At 39.1% G+C, this 20,826-nt stretch overlaps 1 protein-coding gene across 1 annotated transcript; it reads left to right on the top strand.

The window, feature by feature from the left end:
• Positions 1–773: 773 nt before the first annotated feature.
• LOC150078056 (uncharacterized) lies at positions 774–20,280 on the top strand. Its single transcript, XM_090384215.1, has 2 exons — positions 774–1,388; positions 19,249–20,280. Exons 1-2 carry the CDS (start codon positions 1,377–1,379, stop codon positions 20,266–20,268), a joined length of 1,032 nt encoding a protein of 343 aa, XP_090240341.1. The 5' UTR covers positions 774–1,376; the 3' UTR covers positions 20,269–20,280.
• The last annotated feature ends 546 nt before the right edge of the window (positions 20,281–20,826 follow it).

Here is a 20,826-nt window from a genome sequence, read left to right as displayed (position 1 = left end):
GGCAGTTAAGCGACCTCGCTTAATTGCCGAATTGACTTCCGGAATAATTTCAGAGCCAAACATCTGGGGAGTGTGCGGCTGGAGAATCTCTCAACCCGCACTGAGGTCAGCTCCCACCCTTATAGTCCTCCCTAAAGACTAGTCCTTTGTGATCATTTTTTTCCCAGACAGATACTCACCTCAGTCCAGGCAATTGACGGCGACCTCTACAAATTTGCAAAGGATCGGAAATATCGGAGACAGATCCTTAATAGACTAACCGGCCATTGTCTACCAGCCAATGCCAAGCTCCTGGAATTGCTGTTGCGAAGGGTATACAGTATTGTATATATCACTTTTGTATACAATAAAGATTATATATATTTTCACAATATTCATTAACCTCAATATTTCTATTTTCCTTTATTTTAAGGATGTAAAAAAAACATTTGATTACGTTTAGGGTGAAACAAAATATGCCATCACGATCATCTGATCTGGATGTTAATACAAATAAATACGCAAAAGATCCTGCCTAAAGACCAAATTATATTGTTTGTTTTCCATATTGCCCAATTCCGAGGAAGGGGGTGGAGTTACCGTAGTAGTAATCTTCTGGAACGTAAGGTTATCACGAAAATTACTTTTATCATGATGAAACGCGCGATTCCTCTTTACAAATGTTTGCTGTGAAGTAATAAGCGTCATAATGATGGCCTTCAGCTGTTGGACTTAAGAAGGTTTAACTGTCCTATTGTTGGTGGTGAGTAAGTGAGAGTTGGTAAGACCGGAAAACACCTGTGCTTCCTGTTCTTTAATTCTCGTTTGGAAAGATACCCCCGGTATTCATTACATTTAATTGGGCCTATACCAGTTCAAAAACCACTGGACACTAATTAAAGCTGTGACTAATTAAAGCACGCACACATAAACGGAACAGGGCGAAAAAGAGAAAGACGTATTCGGCAAAAAAAAGGTGTTTACGACCCGGTTAACCTCGCGCCGCTTCCGAGGCGTTCTTCCACCTACGGGTACCATACTGTTCGCCCATTCAGAAAAGCGAAAGTTTCAGATGCTGATAAGTGGTACGAGCGTCACGATGTAGAACAAAGGTCATTTGACGGCACAGAGGACTGGGAACTTTCTAATTACCCGGTATCTTCCAGGTCAGTTGAATAAAACCGAGCCCGTCGCTGTCCTCCGGAGCTATATGACATCGTGAAAGGAAGAACGAAAGATCGTGATCGTTAGAAGCTGCATCAGACCGTAAAGGATACAAACCCGTTACTGACCAACGCTTTGTTTCGTCCGGAAGCGGCAAAGAGGATTTGGTACCTCCGAGCTTGTAAGTTGTTCGGAATTAGTTTTGAGGCACATGAAGAAGCTCGGAAGCCGTCATGATGTTTACGGTAAGGAAATTTTAAAGTATTTTGAGAAAATGCGCTTGCGTTTTATTTGTTTCTGATTAATTGCGAGGATCACTTTTGGAACTGATCGGCGATGTTATTGGAATTCACGCTTTCGTTGTTCTCTTCATGAAACTGCCATAGTTTCAGGTTATCTTCTGGCATCAACAGATTTTGTAAATGATCACTTGTAAGATTTGTAAATTAAGATCACTTGTAAGAAAGATGTGTGTTGGACAATAAGATGTACAGTCGTTACAATTTATGGAAAATTTACCTTTCAGTAACGTACCAAGCCATGTCGTTTTTTGTTTGTTTTTTTTAAGTTGGAATGATAGAGAAAGATGAGAGGTAGCTGTTGTAGTAGCATCAGCGACTATAGCTCCGTGTATACCATCTGTAAATTGCATGTGTTATGGGGTCGATTTTTCGCTTGCTGGACAAAAAACTCGAGCTTCATGAGAGGTAGTAAGCATCGACAATATGCAATTATTATTATTTCTCCCTGATGGTAGTTCCACCCCGTGACGGGTTCTATTACCACGTGCATAGCGTGGTTGTTATCTTTGGTGTTATTGTTGGTCGAGGAACTATATGACTGTCCTACAGATACATATTCAGGATTGCGACTTTCTGCAGTTCCTTCTATGTGTTCGCTGGGAGACCTATTACTGCTAAGCTGTTTTGTTGGGTCTTTGGCACCATACCGATGGTTGATACAATGATCGGGATGGTCGTTACTTGTTTCATATTTCACAACTCTTTGATTTTGTGTCTTAGATCCGTGTACTTCTTGATCTAGTCCTAGTCAGGTTAGCTATAGCTGTCTTCTGTCGCTCGATTAGGTCTACTAAGTCCCTCCTTCTTTCCGAGCTATCGTCAGTCTCTCCACAGCTGACTTCGGGTGTTGTTGGTGGCTCTTGGTCATCATTGTCCTTGTTTTTCTCATGATATCCCCCAGTTCGGTGTTAATCCAATCTATCACCCCGAAGGAGTATGTTAGCACTGGGACTGCTTAGGTGTTTATGGCTTTAACTGTGTTCCCTCCATTCAGCTTTGCTTTCAGAAGGCTTCTGAGTCGCTGATCATATTATTCGGGCAGGCGTTTTATTTATTTTGTTTAGCATCTTTAGTTGCTAAACAAAATAAATAAAATAAAAATAAAATCTCCAAAGTGTCACTTATATGGAGTATGCACAAAACTAAATTCTAAAACCCCTGGCATTACTGCTGTGAAGGGTCTATTGTATATACCATGTTTGTATACAATAAAGATTATATATATATAAATTCGTTGTAAAAAAATTATAGTAAATGCAACAGTTCGAAAGAGTGATAGAACGAAATCTCTGGATATTTGCAAAAAAAAAAAGAGTATTAAGAAGATTCCAAAGCGCTGGAAATAGTTTCAATTTTAGAAAATTCTTGATATATTTTTTTTCGAATTTTTAGACAACGCTTCAAAAATATCAGAATTAAAGTGATCAGCAGAGAAGAGCACTCTGCTATGCTGCCGCTAATTTAATTTGATCCTTAAATTGTTTGCTTTAACACAAAAGTGAGACCTAGGATACGATTATAAACGAATTTTCACAAACGTCCATCAGCAATTTATTGACCACGATTCAACAAAATGTACTAATACAGATAGTACTAGGTACTTACTGTCTGGATTAGTACATTCTCCATTTGAGGTTAGAACGTCAGATAGAGAATGGTACTAATACAGACTATGATCTCTCACATCAATGTATTCATCCTCTCATATCGAGAATAAATTTTATTTTCAAACTACATTTATTTTCATACCTTCAGAGGGCTAACTTTGAGCATGAACACTCCACTTCACGAATATACCATAATATTTGTATACTTATCCAACAGTTCTGGTATACTCCCTAAAACAGACACACCAGGGATGTTCGTACCACAGTTTGCGAAGCTTTGCGCTATAGTCTTCTGCCGTTAGCCACGGTAGTGAAGGTCAACACTGTCCAAGCGGAAAGAATTTTTAAAGTCGGGTTTTTTTAACCGGCTAACAGACCAAATAATAATTGCCTCCACTCAAATATTAAACAACAAAATAAACAAACTGCTCTATGAGATTAAGATGGCGAAAGGGGAGTGCATTCCCATTTCTTCTTACTCCATACCCTTTTAATCTGAGTATTAATCCAAGCAAGTCCTGGTAGTGCGTCATCATCGTCATCCATTAAAAAGAATAAAATCAATGATGTCCACAAACGGGTAAATTTAATATTCAAATATTTCCTCCCAATATCTACAATCCGTTAAATTTCCGCTCGGAAAGGTGAAGACATATTTACGTGATCTTTCATAGGTACCAAACCATCCCAAATAGTTACAAGGCTGAATGTTAATTCATCTATGAAGACCACATGACCCCATTTGATATCGTTCCAGGTCAGGCATTGTCATTTCCATTTGTTCATTGAAGAGTGTTACTTTCACTCAGTTTACAGGGATGCAGACTGTGGGTCGCACTAAATACCGATCCTTTTTGTTACTCTCCCTTCGTTGGCAGTCCTTTTATGTGGTAGTGGCAAGTTTTAATCCAAGATGGCGTGCAGTATAGTTTAATATTGTCTTCCAGTTATTATTATACATCAGTTTTACCATGTAACGAATGGCCGTAAGGTGACTTTGGATAAATTTTAGAACAATGTTTTTTGTGAAAAAAAACAAACAAACAAAAATTCCCCCACGTTGTTAACGGAATTCGAACTCAGGCCTTTTCCACCTGGTATGGGAAAGACTGCAACGCCCCTGAACACCTAGCGCACTCCATTCAAGAATTTCTTTGCGAAATACTCTATTATTGTAGTTTCCCATTTGTCCTGTTCAATGGGGAACGGGCAGGATCTCAGACAGCCAAAGAGGTAAGATTGTCGGTGTGCTTTTAGCAGGTGTTACAGCAGAGAGAACATCATCATAGAGAATACACTTCACACACGTTCCTTAAACAATAGTTCAACAACGTTAATACACATAATTTAAAATCGACCTACTTGGCCTTCCCTGCCGCCGAAAAATATTTCAAGCATTGCAGAGAAGTTTCCGCCCCCAGCCACGTGGAGGTGGGTCGCTACTATCTAGTTCTCTTTCTATAATGGTTTTTGATTATTTCAAGCTTTAAATCATATAACTACTTAACTATACTCTGTACACCACAAGAGATCTATTTACATAAACTCTACCTTTTTAAAATAACAATGACTATATACTATACATCCCAAGCTTCAAGACCACTTCAGCCATAAAATCAATAAATATTACAACTCTTTCTCAACAAAAAAACCGCTGCAGCACAGAGGGATGGAACATTCAAGCCTTCTTAACAATCTCATGCGATGCAAACCATATCTTTCACATTCCAAGATGATGTGCCTAGAGGTTTCAACTTCTCCACATCTACACTTATCATTATCAGCGAGTCCCAACTGACACAATTTCTATCTCAATCCATGTCCTTTAACTACCATAGTTTGAAAGAACCCCCAACCGCGGCCAACTCTCCACTTGCCTTACATCAGGAATAAAATCATATGTTACCCTGCCCTTATCGGACAGCCTCCATCTTTCTTGCCAGATACTCATTAACTCTGCTCTTATTCTCCTCGACTTTGCCTTCAAATCCATCCTAGTATACTCTTTCCCCTCATCTGGACAAGACCGAACCCCTAGACTTTCCAGAGGCCGGTTTCTCTTGGTCTGATATAACAAACATCTTTCAACTATCACCGAATCTATTGGCATCTTACAAGTCAAAACCTGTATGACATCATTAGAGACTGTCCGACAGGCTCTTTTAACACTAAGAAGGGCAGACCGCTGTGCCGCTCTTCTAGCCCATTTGCTGTACAGGGGGTGAACCTTGTGTTAATAAACTGATAGTAAATAAAAAAAAATAAAATGCCTCTGTATAAGAGCCCCAGGCTCCACAAGCATACGCTATTATAGGAACAAAGATACACTTGTACAAGACATAAAGGTTTCTTCCTTTGAGTCTCCAATCAACTCTAGGTATCCTCCTCTGCTTCCCATATATAGCTCTTACCTTTTCCATAAGCATCTTAATATGCGGAAGAAAACTTAGTCGAGGATCTAGAATAACTCCCAAATATCTAACCTCAGACGTAAAACCCAGAGTAAGCTCCAACGTTACCGTGGGACATCTGTGAGTACTCAAACTAACTTTCACCATCATACATTTTGATTTACTTTGAGAGACATTTAGCTTATGGACACTTTCCCAAGCTTGTATCTTTTTTAACACCATTTCTGATTCCTGCTCCAGTCCCAGCCTGGAGTCCCCATATACTATTATCACAGCATTATCTGCATAAGCTACCAGATCGACGCCATCCTAGTTTTGGTTTAGAAGCTCATCTAAGACGAAGTTCCACATATAGGGCCCAATAATGGACCCCTGCGGAACTCCTCTCGTTACTTGGTATTTCACCCTTTCATACTTACTTCGTACCTCAACTTGACGCCGATCAAAATAGCTACGCATCAGTCTGAATAGATCACCTGGACAATCCACTTGCCTTAGTCTCATCAAAACACTCTCCCACAATGAGGTCCAAAGCTCCTCTGAAGCCCAAATATATTCCAAGCAGATATTTACTCTCAGTACAGTGTACCTTTGATATCACCTCCACTATGACATCCTCAGCAGATCTTCCCCTTCTAAATTCATATTGGCAATCAGACTCCTGATGCTTGCCCCTATACACTTGATGCAGCAGAGAGGACAGTGGCTCTTGTCGAGCGTTAAAAGACTAGTGTTATTCGAGTCTTTACTGGACGGGAGGAGGAAAAAAAAGCACGCACCATGCGAAGAGTCATACAAAGAAGTATGGTTCTTTGCCCTCACTGAAGGTATTGATCTGGACTGTGCTGGTGCCAGGAACACAAAGGATAGTCTCCGAGGACTTGAGGCAAGTCAAGTAGTTCGGTGAATCACAATTTAAGCTTCTAGCACCGATAGGATAATGCGAATGTACAGTATAGGAAATCACACAAGTAACTGGAACCATTATGTTTTGTACTGACAGTACAGGTGCTTGAGGAGGTGCGATGGTGTGGGGATATCTTCGCGGCATATCCTTGGTTCCTTGATCCTACTGGAGGGAGCCGTGAATGCCAGAGCATGTCTGAACATCGTTTCAGATCAGATACACTCTGCAATGTTGAACGCTTATCCGAGATACTTTCAAGAGAACAATGCAACCACCTGCTGAGCCAGATGTGTAAAAGGATCATTAGAACGATTTCAAGCATCGACCCCGGTTAGCCCAGTTCCACTGAATTTCTGTGGGATGAAATGGAAAACTGTTCATCAGCACAATTGTTTGCATACGTTAAATGAGGAGCTGAGGACAATTTTGTTACATGAAACAGGCTACCCCTCATGAGACCGACGAACTCAGCCACGTTGTCACAAAAACCACATAAAATTCCTCGCGTCATTGACGGGATTCGAACTCAAGTTTTTTCCATCTAGTAGGAGTAATATTACACCAATCGTGCTCTCCACGAGAGCCATGAAATTAGAATAAAAGTCTAACTTGTCATAGCTGATACTTCTTTTCTTACAGCTAAATATTGTATCCATTTCTCTCACCACAAATAACTTAATCACAATGTGTTCAAGGATACGAAGATGCGCTTTGCATGAAAATGAATGGAACTCGAAAAATTCGGGTCAAGGTAGGTAAATACCAAACAGAAAATAGGTCTCTAACTTCCAGACATTGTAAGAATATTCAAAGTAGGTGAAAAATTCCATAAATTAAGCGAAAGAATGAAGAAACTATTAAACCATCTCACGATTTATATAAGAAAGAAGAAACAATGAAAGTAAGGTGTAAAAATATAATAAATGGTAATATTTTAAATCTTTGCATCTTTAATAGTAGATAATAACAATAAGGTGCACGAAATACAAATATTAAATAACAGCATCCAATCTTTCTTACTGTAGCTGTATAATTCACCTTTTCTTTATTTAAAAAGGCACTTTTTTATTCGAATTTATTTCAGCGTTTATAATAGATTCACCGATGGAATTGCTGTAATACAATAGTTAATAAGACAGGCTGAGCTCAAATTCGGCTATTATTGGTTGAACATCGTGTGTAAAATATTGCTTGAGTCGTAAAAACCCGTTCCCCTCCATAATAACATGTTAAGATAAGCAGTGCATATTTTCGTGCTAGCGAGCAAAGAAAGGTGATGTAAACTTAAAGGTATGAGGATGATCTTGGCCTCTGGGTTATTTTCATGGCTTTGAGAACCTTCGTACAGATGCCATCATCAACGATGTTGTCTTAATCGAGCTTATTTCCTACTTTTCATTTTTCACGTGGAATCTTGAGGATTTGCAAAATACCAGTGGAAAAGAAACGATACAAACCAAGAGTATGAGTTTTAAGAATCATTGGAGAAGTTCTGTTAAACTCGATATTTGTTGGTACCGAGATTTTTAAAGATTTTTCTTGACCTCTTTATGAAGGAAAAACGTGAACGGAAATAATGAGTGGGGCGTTTCTGTAGGGTAAGAAGGGACTTATCAAGATCGTCAATGCGGGAGTAAGAGGAAAAGTTGGATATTTGAAAATCAGCTTTAGATTTATCGCTAGATGAAGACGCAACAGAAACATCAGGAAGTAAAAGAGATGGAAGCAAGGATGGGCTGAGGTTGAGGCCAATGACTTTAGGAAAAAAAAAACAGAAAGCCAACCGCCATTTGGAGAAGAGGCGACTTTTTATTTATAGACTTAACATTTGAGTTGGGATTTAGGAATAACTTGTTTGAAACTATCTTGAGATTTAATGTAGGCAGGAAACGAATGTGTCAGTTTATAGGCAAGCCAGTTGTAATAAGTTATTTTTCTTGAGCAGTGTTAGCAAGCTAAGTTAGAAAGCCAAGATTTACATGAAGGACCTGGAGTTTAAAGCTAATGGTGTCAATCTAGTGGTTATTAAAGGATTCTTGCATGGTCCAGACGTTTGTCAATTTTTCATAGTGCTAATTCTATAAAATAATATTAATAATAGCGATAATTAAATGAAATACACTTAATTTTGGAAAATTTCAATAAAGTTCTTAAATAATGAGTATATAAGTGCTGCTGTTCAAGAGAGTGTGTTTCATGCACTGCAACTGTGTAATGTGTGGTGCAGCATGTTTTGTCTTAATAAAACAAAAATAAAATATGGTTGGCCTCAGGGAAATTATAAGAACTTTGCACAACTATCATGTCATGTCCATCTTTGGACATTTCAAGAAGCTTCATGTGTTTATTCAGATGCAGTCTCTATATGTATTACAATATTTGAACCCGGAAGTGTCGAAGAAGAGGACTTTAAAAAAGCTCATGAAGAAAAACAAAACTATCATGTCATTCCATTTATTTTTGCAGCCAGCAAGTTTCTAACTGCTTACGTAATGCAGTTGGAAACCTTAATAGTTTCAAACTTAATGGTCATAGCAGAACAAACTTTGCCTTTGTAAGTTACCCTGGTATTGCACCTCTTTGAAACAGTTGACCTTGCTAAATGGTTAATTGGCCATTTGTTTAAAACACGAGACACTGTTGTGTCGATCCTGCTAGCCGCAAAAACACGTGAAAGGACAAGATAGTACTGCAAACTTCTTATAATTTCTCTGAGGCTATATAGCATTAGCTATATTATAACTTTTAAGCTTCGTGTCGGATGGCAGCTCACACCGAACAACTTCTTTACAACGGATTTTTCATCACGTGATCACATATACACTGTCCAGTCAAAGCAAGATGTTTTAAGTGTGGACGGATAGTGGAAAGAGCAGCACTTGCCGGACCAGAGGGCGTCAACGCCTCATCGATGGTCGTGGTGAACGTAGGCTGTCCTCGCCTTATGCGAGCTGATAGACGGAACACAGTAGAACGGCTAACCATGGATTTTAACCAGGGAACGACACTGGTGTTTCCAAGACCACGATTCAATTAACCCTCCTCCGTATGGGCTGTCGAAGTTGGCGCCCGGTCAAAGTACCCATGCTTACGGCCACTGATCGCCAACCGCTCTCCTAAAGTTTGCATCTGAACAGCGTCATTGGACCATTGACGACTGAAAAAAAAAAAAAAAAAAAAGTTGCCTTTTCCAATGAATCTCATATCCTGCTATGCCGTGTAGACAATACATGGAGGGTACGGCGATAAACTGCGGAGAGGAATCGCAGCAATGTCTCTGTCCAGCAGGTGGCGGCAGTGTTTTGGCATGGAGGATGGTTTCCTGGGTATCTCTTGGAGCCTTTATACCTCTGGGTTAGGCTGCACTCTGAATACTACAAACTACCCGTCCATTGTGGTTGATCAGGTACACACATCCTTTCATCGTGGCTGTCTTCCCGGATGGCACGATTGCGTTCTAACAGCATGTGGACATGTGTATATGTAAGGGCGGCACCTAGAACGTTTGTTCAACTCCGCCTTGTGTCTCTGTGAAGAACAGCATCACTACAAATGGGCCAGATATGTGTGTGACGTACGTTTGTGTGTATTATGTGTGTGTTCTGTTGTTATGTTCTGGCTACTTGGCTACCCAGAAGCATCAGTCGCCTGGACAAATGATTCTGGGTACTCGTCCACACCACGGGAAGGTGGGCCAGTCCCAGAAAAACACGTACTGTCTCAAGAGAGACTCTGACCCACCTAGTGTTGCCAGAAGGTGGAACAGATTCCTCTGGGGCCCATTCCAGAGGGAGGAGATAAAGACAGAAGAGCCCAGAAAAAAAAAAAAAAAAAAAAACCACCCGTGGTGCAGTTAGGAAAAAAAAAAAGTAAAATAATAATAATAAATTAATTAATAAAAAAAATATATATATATTAAATAATAATGATAAAAAAAAAATAAAAAAAAATAAAGAAATAAGAAGAAGAAGAAGAAGAAGAAAAAAACAATTTAAATAAACTGGCTGCGCTAGAGTGGGAACTCAAGGCAGAGCGCGTGAAAAAAAAAAAAAAAAAAAAAAAATATATATATATATATATATAATAAAAAATAGGAATAAAAATAATAAAATAAAAATAGAAATAAAAATAATAAAATAAAATAAATAAATAAATTGGCTGCACTAGAGTGGAACTCGAAGCAGAGCGCGTGAAAAAAAAAAATAGATATAAAATAATAAAATGAGTAAATAAATCGGCTGCGCTAGAGTGGGATCTCAAGGCAGAGCGAGAGAAGAACAAATTAAATAAATAAGAACAATAATAATTTAATAAAAATAAGGAAAAGAATAATTTGATTTAGAAATTAAAGAAGAGAAAGATAAATAAAATAAATAAATAAATGAAATGAAATGAAAATGAATGAATAATAAACTAGCTGCACTAGAGTGGGAACTCCAGACAGCACGTGGAGAAGAAAAAAAAAAAAAAAAAAAATGAAGAAGATGGTGGCATGCGAATATAGAACTCTTTAAGTCACCGAAGAGGTATTGTTAGGTGCAGTAACAACTATGTAGCTCTGCTTCCTGCGCTCAAAGACTTCGGATGCATAGGATCGGAATGCCTTTAGATTGTCAGGTGTTTGGAGTAGAGGCTCTGGTTGCTGTTCTGAGATGCCTGGCACAGCCTGCAGCAAGGTCCTTCTTAAGTCATCGTACAACCTGCATTCGAAAAGAAGATGTTTCCAATTCTCTGAACTGCCGCAGAAACAGCGATCTGTTGGTAGCAAACCCAGTAGATGTAACTTTTCGTTGAGGGACCCGTGTCCGGTAACCAAGTAGGAGGATTCCAAGGTGAGGGAAAGCCAGGTCTTTACCGTTTTCAGGGTTGTGAAAGTGACATCAGGGAGGAATTTTCTGGTAACGGAGCCTGTGTGTGAGGTGTTCCATCTAGACTGCCAAATGTTGACGAGTTCCTTATAACAGCGAGCTATTTCTGCTTTGGGGTCAGTATTGAGATTTAGTTCTAGGCCCTGTATCTTCGTTGGTATTTTCTTTTTAATTCTGAAGTTAAGCCCTCTGAAGATAACAAATAGATCAAGCGGCAGAGTTCCAGCTATCACCTGGATGGCAGCTGTAGACACTGTTCGGCATAATCTGTGAGTGGCGTTCTAACAGCAGGATAATGTGCCCTGCCATGTTGCCAGTATTGTTCGAGAGTGGTTCGCCGGACACGAAAGTGACTTACAGGTGCTACCTTTGACCGCCGAATTCGCCGGATATGAATTCCATAGGAATATCAGGAATTATGTGGATCTACAGATCCGGCGTTTGGACCTTCCACCACGGACTAAATTATCATATTAGGCCACCGGAACATTTATATTCATCTGCGTGCATTGTGTATTATGTCCGTAAATTGCGAGTGTTCTATGGTCGATTTGCCTGTTTTGTTGGACGAAAAACCCGAGTTGCCGGGGTGGGGGGGGAGGAACAGAGAGTGAAAAAAGTCCATAAAAGTTCCTCGAGTCAGTGACGGGATTCGAACGCGGGCCTTTTTTCACCCAGTGTGGGAGGACGGTGACGACACCACCGTGGTTGAAGATCTGTGCTACACGCGCAGATCTTCAACCACGGACTATTATTATTATTATTATTTTAGGGTTGCCCGTAATTAAATACATTAACCCGTATTTGTGTCTGTAAATTGCGTATGTTCTATGGTTGATTTTCCTGTTTTGCTGGACGAAAAAATCCCAGTTACAACGGAGAAAAACCTTGCTATCTACGCCTGAGACCAACTAACTCAGCCACGGATACAATCACGGAGTATAGCAGATCTACGGAACGCGATTCTGGCGACATGGTACAGCATACCTCCTGCAACGTTCAGAGGCCTTTGTAAGTCTATACCTCGCCATGTGGCGGCGGTACTGTCGGCAAGAGGAGGAGGACATACCCACTGATAGATAGGTCGTCATAACGTTTTGTCTGAACAGTGTATATAAGACACTGCTTTTTGATAATGGACCTGGGTTTGAAACCCGTCTACGACTGGAGGAATTTCTAAAGTTCTCTTCAATCGAGGCTATAGTTAGCAGATCTCAAGCGGAGAAAGTAGGATTCCGTGAATTATTCCGAGTTTTTCAGTCCGCACCACATGCAAATCGGCCCATGAACACACTTCTACAGACACAATACACACACATACGGATTTGAGTAACGGTCCGTGGACCGTTATTATAATAATAGTTATCTGATGGTGGACCAGTTAGTCCCAAACATGTCCGTCATAGTAATATCTCATCTTTTAAATAAATGGTAAATTTACCTTACGACTGGTCGCCTGTTTGGAAGTAATGCAATACTAGGGCAACTCGTTGCAACTGGAAAAATTTGTTCTGCTTTTGAGCATTAAGATCATTGTATTATCTAAGCAGTTTAAATCGTGTTGGCAGCAAAAAGACATGAAGAGATAGAACAGTTCTGCTGAAGGCCTCCTTAGCGCTTGTTCTACACAGTTTTAGAAAGGGGGAGAGGAATACAGCTAAAAGTAAATTTGACAATTATGCGAATTATTATGTTATTATCGTATATGACAATGGTAATTCGTACGTTACATCGTCATAATGGCTGCCATTACATATTATGCAATAAAGCCATGAATATTTTTGAATTTTCACGTAGAGAAAATTCCGGTTATAGCGCTAGTCTCCTTTCTAGGAGACTAGCTCTAGCCCTTCAGCGAGAAAGCGTCATAAGAGGCACCCCTCCATTTTGCAGGCCATTTTTCATATTTCATCAATATTTTGGTAGATAACATTGATTTTTCAGTTTCTTTTTTTTTTTTTTTTTTTTTTTTTTTGGCACCTTTAATCTTTTTTGCATGCCATTAAAAACAATGAAAAATTTTTAAAAATTTATTAAATTCAGCTAAACATATGAGTATTAAAAACAGGATAAATTAGTATTAACATAATAATAATAATATCGTCGCCACATTGAACACATTACAAAGACATCGATTTTCGTAAATAACAACACACCATAAACGATTCCTTGAATTCAGGCTCAATCATTCCTCTCCAAAAATCGAGAGAGAGAGAGTTATATTTGGGTTATTTGCCCTCGTGGATAGACAGTTGGTAGTATCGCTATCCTCTCCACACCTGCTGGAAAAGACCTGACTTCGAGTTCCGTCGATGAGGTGAGGAATTTTTATGGACCTTTTTCACAATGTGGATCAGATGGTCGGCTTGAGGCGAAGATAGCATGTTTCTTTCTCCCGGAAACTAGGATTTTTCATCCAGCAAATAGCAAATCGACCAAAGAAACACACACAACTTATAAATATATTGCACACGGAGCGATATGACCTAAGTTGCTGATGCGCCTAAAACCCTACTACAAACAAACCAAACTAGTGGGTTTATTCTTTCTAAAATCTTAAAAAAAAAAGAAAGAAAGAAAAAGAAAAGCGATATAAGTGAGAAAGCATTTTAAACAAGTGCATTTCAGACGTTAAAACATGTAATAGCGGGTCACTTTGGATATAAAAATGTCATTTCCCCTTTTTTAAGAGCAATGTCATTGATAGCGTGAAGAATTTCCAGTACAGGAGTCATTATGTTGATCAGTGGTGCCATCTATGAATAGATGCATAAACAACTTCTCGCCTCGAGGTTATCTTCAGATTAAGAGCCGCCAGTTAATGTTTATGTATTGGCTATGTGATTAATTGCAATTAGAACCAGCTGGGACCAGGGGCTCCGAGATCCAGCACTCGTAAGGGCTCCAATTCCAAGCCCGCTACACGATGTTAACGCCTGGGGCAGCTGACCCACCTCCTTCCCCATTTCGCCATCCCTGGCTGGGATTTTTTTTTCAAATCCGATAATTATACATCCTGTACGCATGCGCGTATCTGTTCCCATGGAGTCAATCACCCATTCAAGAGCAAATCCAGCCTTAATGGTAAGGACTCCAATTTGGGTGGGATAGGTGGGTCCGAAGGGTAACTACAATTTAATCAATCAATATCCGTTCAGTTTATCTTTAAATGATAATAACAATTGCCATTATTTACAGATAATGCTGAAGCATAACATGATTTTGAAATAATATTGGAAGGGGGGGTAATTATTTCAATTATCCCCTTCCTGAATCCTTTCTTTAGCCATGAGAATTAAGCAGTGAAATCTGTTTAGTTGCGTGGCAGATTTGAATTTTGAATTCGTTGAATTTATCTGAAATAATGAGGTGCAAGGGTACTCCATCGTGATCTTGATGGCACATAGTTTTATTTTTTTGCTGTCTTTAAAGTTTTATATTTAAAGTTTTAGTTTATTTTATGTGTAGAACAATTAGTACAGAAGAATAGGTTATAGAATATTATATTACAGTGGGGTCCCAACATCCGATGGTAATTCGTTCCACAAAACCCATTGTATGTTGAAAATATTGTAAGTTGAAACCAATAATACGTTGGTTTCCTGTAATTCGTTCCCAAACAACACATAAAATAGGTATTTCTTACATGTTAAAAATTAATGATAAAAATAGTCATAAAACATCTTAAAATAAAAAGCAAACAATAAATTAGCATTTACCTTTGACTTGAAGTGCAGAGCTGATGAAATCAATGGTGGTATAGTGGTGGTGGGACTCTATATCCAGCGTCGGATGTCTTTTCAGTTTTTTGTTGCTACTGGTAAAGAAACTGTCCAAAATGGACTGTTTTTTACCACTTTTTTTGTAGCTTTCTGAAGTAAGAAATGACTTTGTCCTCCATTTTGCACATCATTAGTTCAGTATTTTCAATGTAGGAATGTTTTATCACTTCTCTTAAACGCTCACAACAAGAAATGACAATCTTCAACTCTTCAGCTGACACTTTTGTTTGGGTGTATTTTTCTTCCTCTTACCCTACAGTGTCACTCTCCGTAATTTTCTCCAACTCTTGTAGCTCCTCTGTTGTTAGCTCACGCCTATGAGCATCAATAACGCCCTCCACATCCTCTTCGCCAACTTCCAGACCCATCGATTTTTCAGGAGTGACAATATCATTTGTCAAAGCACCATCATCTTCAAATCCGTCAGCGTTATGGATAATTAAAGGCCAGACGTTTTTCAAGGCTGAATTTAAGCACCTGGTGGAAGCATCATTGCAAGAACTTACAATCAGCCTCACACAATCCAGCACGTTGAACTTCGATCTCCAAAAACCTTTGAGGGTGACAGCAATTTCACCAGAGGTCGGTGCAAAGCAACTTGTGAACATTTTCGTGGTGTAGGTTTTCTTGAAGTTTGCAGTCACTTGCTGGTCCATTGGTTGAAGAAGAAGAATGGTGTTTGGTGGCAAAAATTTGACTTAAACAAGATCAAATTGTGCCTCAAGAGATTGAACAAGGTTGGGATCATAGCCTGGCGCATTATCCAGCAGGAGCAGTGCCTTCACAGGAAGCTTATTTTTCTCAAGATAACTCAACTTCAATCTCCCATTCATTGAAGACATATCCCGTAACCTAGGCCTTCTTGTTACTGCGCCAAAACGCTCTCAACATGCCTTTGCCGACCTTTTGTTGTTTAAATACTCTGCGGGGGGGTGTATTAGAGTGATACACAAGCAAAGGCTTCAGCATAAAATCCAAGAGGCATTGGCATCCAACAGGAGAGTGAGCCTATCTTTCATAGGCTTATTCCCAAGTAAACTAGCCTCATACTCATTCATGTACGTTCTCCTGGGTATTCACTTCACTTCCAGAAGAGGCCGGTTTCGTCAATGTTAAAAACCTGGTGGGTAAAAAATAATCCTCCTGATCAACAAACACTTGGAATTCAATTTTAAAGGTCTCAGCTGCTTTTTTATCAGTACTGGATGCCTCCCAATGCCTTTCAACACATTTGACGTGCGCCCTTTTTTTGCTTTAAAGTCTTCTTTAAAGCAAAAAAAAAAGGGCGTCTTCGGGCCTCTTTCCGGCAATGGACCTGGATATACTGTAGTTTCTCCACTAGATTCAGACCTTAATACAAAATCCTTAAAGACATGACAGATTGCTTTTAAACTACATCAAGCCGCCAAATACTGAAAAATTCATGCGTGCTGTTGATTTGCGAAGTGGGAGATAAAAAATAAATAAAGAAAAATCAGTTTCCTGAAGAAGAAGCGTAAAACTCCAGTCAGAGACTGCCTAATTCGATCACGACTTGGAACCCTTTCACGTAGGTAATGAAACTTTCAGTCAGAAAGATACTTTTAAAAGATTTGAAAACTCCCCGGCTGCCACTATTATCTGATTTGAAAGTGGCTACATGAGGATGCTTTCATTATCATCTCAGATGATCATTTTTCGCGTCGGACATTATTGTGGTACCTTTGTTTACCAAAAGCCCATAAAAATTTCTTCCATCATTGATCGTATTCGAACTCATGATATACTAAAGCCATGAGGCGTTAGTATCAATTATGTAAATTTCTCGTGTTCTTTGATTGTTTTTGCTTATTGGAGGTTGCAAAACTTAGACCTCCACGAAAACCTAAAATCCATCCTGGTGCCAACAAATTCAGCTACCATATGAAAAAAGAAAAAAATATATATATACTGAAATTTCCTATCAGCTAAACAGAACTACAAGTATTTTATTTCTGTCTGACGACGGAATCGAACCCGGACCTTTCAACGTATGTGGAAAGTTAGCATAATCACTTAACCTTTAAGAAGAAATTAACTGATAAAATGATATAACTAATTATACATCTTGTTCACAGCTAGGAAACTCTTTTTAGTTTATTATTGCTGTTGCACGTGGGAGATCAATTCAGCCAACAACACACACAATAATACCCTAATGTGTATTACAGTGTATTCAGTGTACAGTCACCGTTTTCTTACACCCGGTGAAGGCCTGAGTTCTCATCCTGTCAATGTGAGAGGAATTTTAATGTTTTTGTTTTTTTTTTTTCACAACGTGGCTGAGGTAGTTGGTCTAAGGCGAGGGTGGCTGCATAGTCTTTTATTCCGGAACCTCAGGTTTTCTGTCCAATATACAGCAAGCCGACCGAAGAATAGAGGCTATTACAGACAGTCACAGTACACTGGTACCTCATAGCCTTAGTTTCTTTGGCACTTAACACACACCTAATCAATTCGATGCAGTTAGATCCTCTAGATTATTTTGTTATATATATACATTTCCACTTAAAATTTTGAAATCACGTTTGATTTTTCTTAATTTTTATTAAAATATTTTCTATTATGTATAAAAAACTATCAAAAAACTGAATGGTTTGAGCTGGCTCAGTGCTGACGAGATGCTTCCGTTTGCTCAGATTAAGAACCTGAGGAGGCATGATTCAAATTGAGGAAAGACAGTTGTAGAATAGATGTGCGGAAGTTTTCCTTTAGCCAGCGGGTAGGTGATTGCTGGAACAGACTTCCATCTGTTGTTGTGGAAGTTGATAGCTTAAATAAATTTAAGGCTGAACTAGACAAACTTTTGGAGTGACCGGTGGATGAAATGGGAAGGGTGTATTGTTTTTTTTTTGCTGATGCTGTATAAGCTTGCTTTCTTGCATCATATGCCTCAACTAATGCTAATGCTAAACAACCGGTGCGGTATTGCAACTTATAATCGCCTGGCTTAAACCCAATAGGGCTTTTGTGGGATCATTTAGACCGTCAATTCCTTGGTCTGTCCATCTTTCCAAAATGTATGGAAAACCTTGCAGATCGCTTTGAATAATGTTAGTCAAGACATCATTATAAAATTAATCGCCAAAATGCCACGTCTGTGTAAGGCAGTGATAAAATATACTGGTATGCAAAATTTAAGGGCCAGTCAAGTTTCCAAAGGAACCTCGTGAGGTACAGAAATGATAAAGGAAACAACATCGACACAACAACAGAAACAAAATGGTACAGAGGGAGGTTATTTCAAAATGTCGACGTAGCACTGTCTGCCATGATACAGATGCATCACTGCCAAAGATGGAACAAAGGGAAGAGGTGGTCCTCAGTAGGAGATATGGCCACTCCTAATGTCGATGCAGGCTTTGCACCGCCTGTCCATACTTAGAACAATGTTGTTGATTAGTTCTTGTGGTGACATTGTCCATTCCTCTGCCAGCGCCATCTTCAGCTGGTGAATATTTTCTGGTGGGTGTGGACGTGCCACTAGGCGTCTCCCTAGAGCGTCCCATATGTGTTCGATGAGATTTAGATCGATGGGAACGGGCAGGCCAATCCTTACGAACAATGTCCTCAGTTTCCAAAAGCATATCAATAGCTGCAGTGCGATGAGGTGTGGCGTTATCATAAACACGAACTCGGGGCCAATGGAACCTCGAAACAGACACACATGGGGAAGGATTACCTCAGTACAATAGCGTACACCGGTTACAGTACCGCCTTCCAATATATGGAGTTGTGTACGTCCATCCAAGATAACGCCTCCCCAGACGAGAACACCTCGTTGATATCGATCCCTTTCAGTGATGTTTGCGGGGTGATACCGTGTGCCAACCTCTCGCCAGATTAGCTGATGTCCAGAATCACTGCTGAGACTGAATCTACTCTCATCAGTAAAGTGTACCTTAAGTAAAGATTTTGTGGTTGTAATCTTTAGAAACAGTGTTGGTCCTTAAGTTTTGCATACCAGTGTATTGGTGAAGAATATTTTGGTGAAAATTCAGTATAGTTGTTGACATTAATCATTTCAATATTTTTTGTCATAAGCTGTGATTCCAAACTTTCAGGTGTAATTTATAAGTACATCTTTTTATTAAAAGTCACATGGAAGTATAGAACTAAATTTTTAAATGTTTTATTTAAAATATATTAATATTAATTGAGATACTGATTGAATATATTTTTCTTAAGACTCACTCGTTTGTCTTTCTAGGTTCTCTTCATCATCACAGTCAATGCACTCGGGATCTCTGCTAAACAATCTGAAAGTAACGACAGTACTCCAAGTGCAAATTCTCCAAAGGTTTACAGTTATCATTATCAATATCATCGTGAAATTACTGATCCTGACGAAGTTATAAAAGAATTTTTTTCTGGTCCAGATTTTGATAATTTCTGGCCCTCTCAAGGACCATCACTTTCTGTACGAGAATTTCTTACGAGAAACTCCGTACCTTCGATTGAAGATTTCGAAGAAACTTTTGGTAAAATATCTCCACCAGGTGTCGTTGGTATTCATCGTGTTAACCATATATCGCCATTTCAAAATCATAATCACAATTTCGTTAGACGGAGCAGTCCAACGCCCATTAATCGAAATCAGTGGAACAATAAAAACAGTGCCAATTCGAATCCAACACAGTCACGATGGAACAGCAGAACGCCACCTGGTGTGGATAAATTTCCCCAAATACCAACGCGGAACTTCGGCACCCAGCAGACAAACAGTCACCTTCCTGCACCTCAGAAGATACAGTTTGACGATGACAATGGAAATAAAAACAATTTTGGAGGAGTAGGAGGTGGAGGAGGAAAGGGATTTGTTAAGGGATACGGGCAAGAAATCGTCTCCCACGGTCCAAATTCCTTTAGTCGAACTCATAGGACGGGATGGGAAAAGAGGATTAATTTATCCAACAATAATAATTTCCAGAGTGGCCAGCCTCATCAATGGAATTCTGGTAATCAACATGAAAGAATCAACAGCTGGTCCACTGGTTCTCAGCAGAACACATTCAATAGATGGAATAGCAACGGAGATAAGAAGGGACCATGGAACGGCAATTCTCAACAACAAACTCAGGGTTGGAATCAACAGAATTACAGAGAGAACAGATGGAATTCTGAATCCTATACTTCTAAAGTGAATCATTGGAATACAGGCTCAAACTATTCTGCGCAGCTGGAATCTGATATCAAAAAGTCAATAGAGGATTTGTTTAAGAATTTCTGACTGTAAAATGTACAATGCATCTAATATCAAAATGAAAGCTAAAATTGTGTCTTGTTTGAATCAACTAAACTAAAAATTAACTAAAATTCCTGGAGATACTATTAAGGTCACTGCAGCTTGAGTAATATTTGATTTTGTCTATAGATCAATAAATATAGGTTAATATTTAACATTAAGTGTCGAAACTTAATGGAACTGTTGCCAGTTCAATTAAGTTTCCACTATATTTGAAAAAACACTAGGATGTATAACTAAATGCATCTATTTAAAGGAATTTTGTCAGGGCACAAATTTTTTTATACAGGGAGATCATTTGAAATGAAAACCTGAAAATGCGAATAATTTAGAGTAAAACAGTGCTAGAGAAGAAAAAGAAGAATGAAACATATTCGAAAAACACTTCCTACATCTTGTTCACAATGACGTTGGAAATATTGTTGCATTTCAGTTCTTCTTGCTACCTTATTTGCAAGGCTCCTTTACTTATGCAAACATAGTGACTTATGTGGACATGCTGTCATACTTTTGCTAACTTGACCTGTGCTAAACGTTCCTTGC

The sequence above is a fragment of the Mastigoproctus giganteus genome, chromosome 11 (assembly GCF_048544385.1).
Source record: "Mastigoproctus giganteus isolate SK-2022 chromosome 11, ASM4854438v1, whole genome shotgun sequence".
Taxonomy (NCBI): Eukaryota; Metazoa; Arthropoda; class Arachnida; order Uropygi; family Thelyphonidae; genus Mastigoproctus; species Mastigoproctus giganteus.
This window is presented reverse-complemented; position numbering and strand designations above follow the sequence as displayed.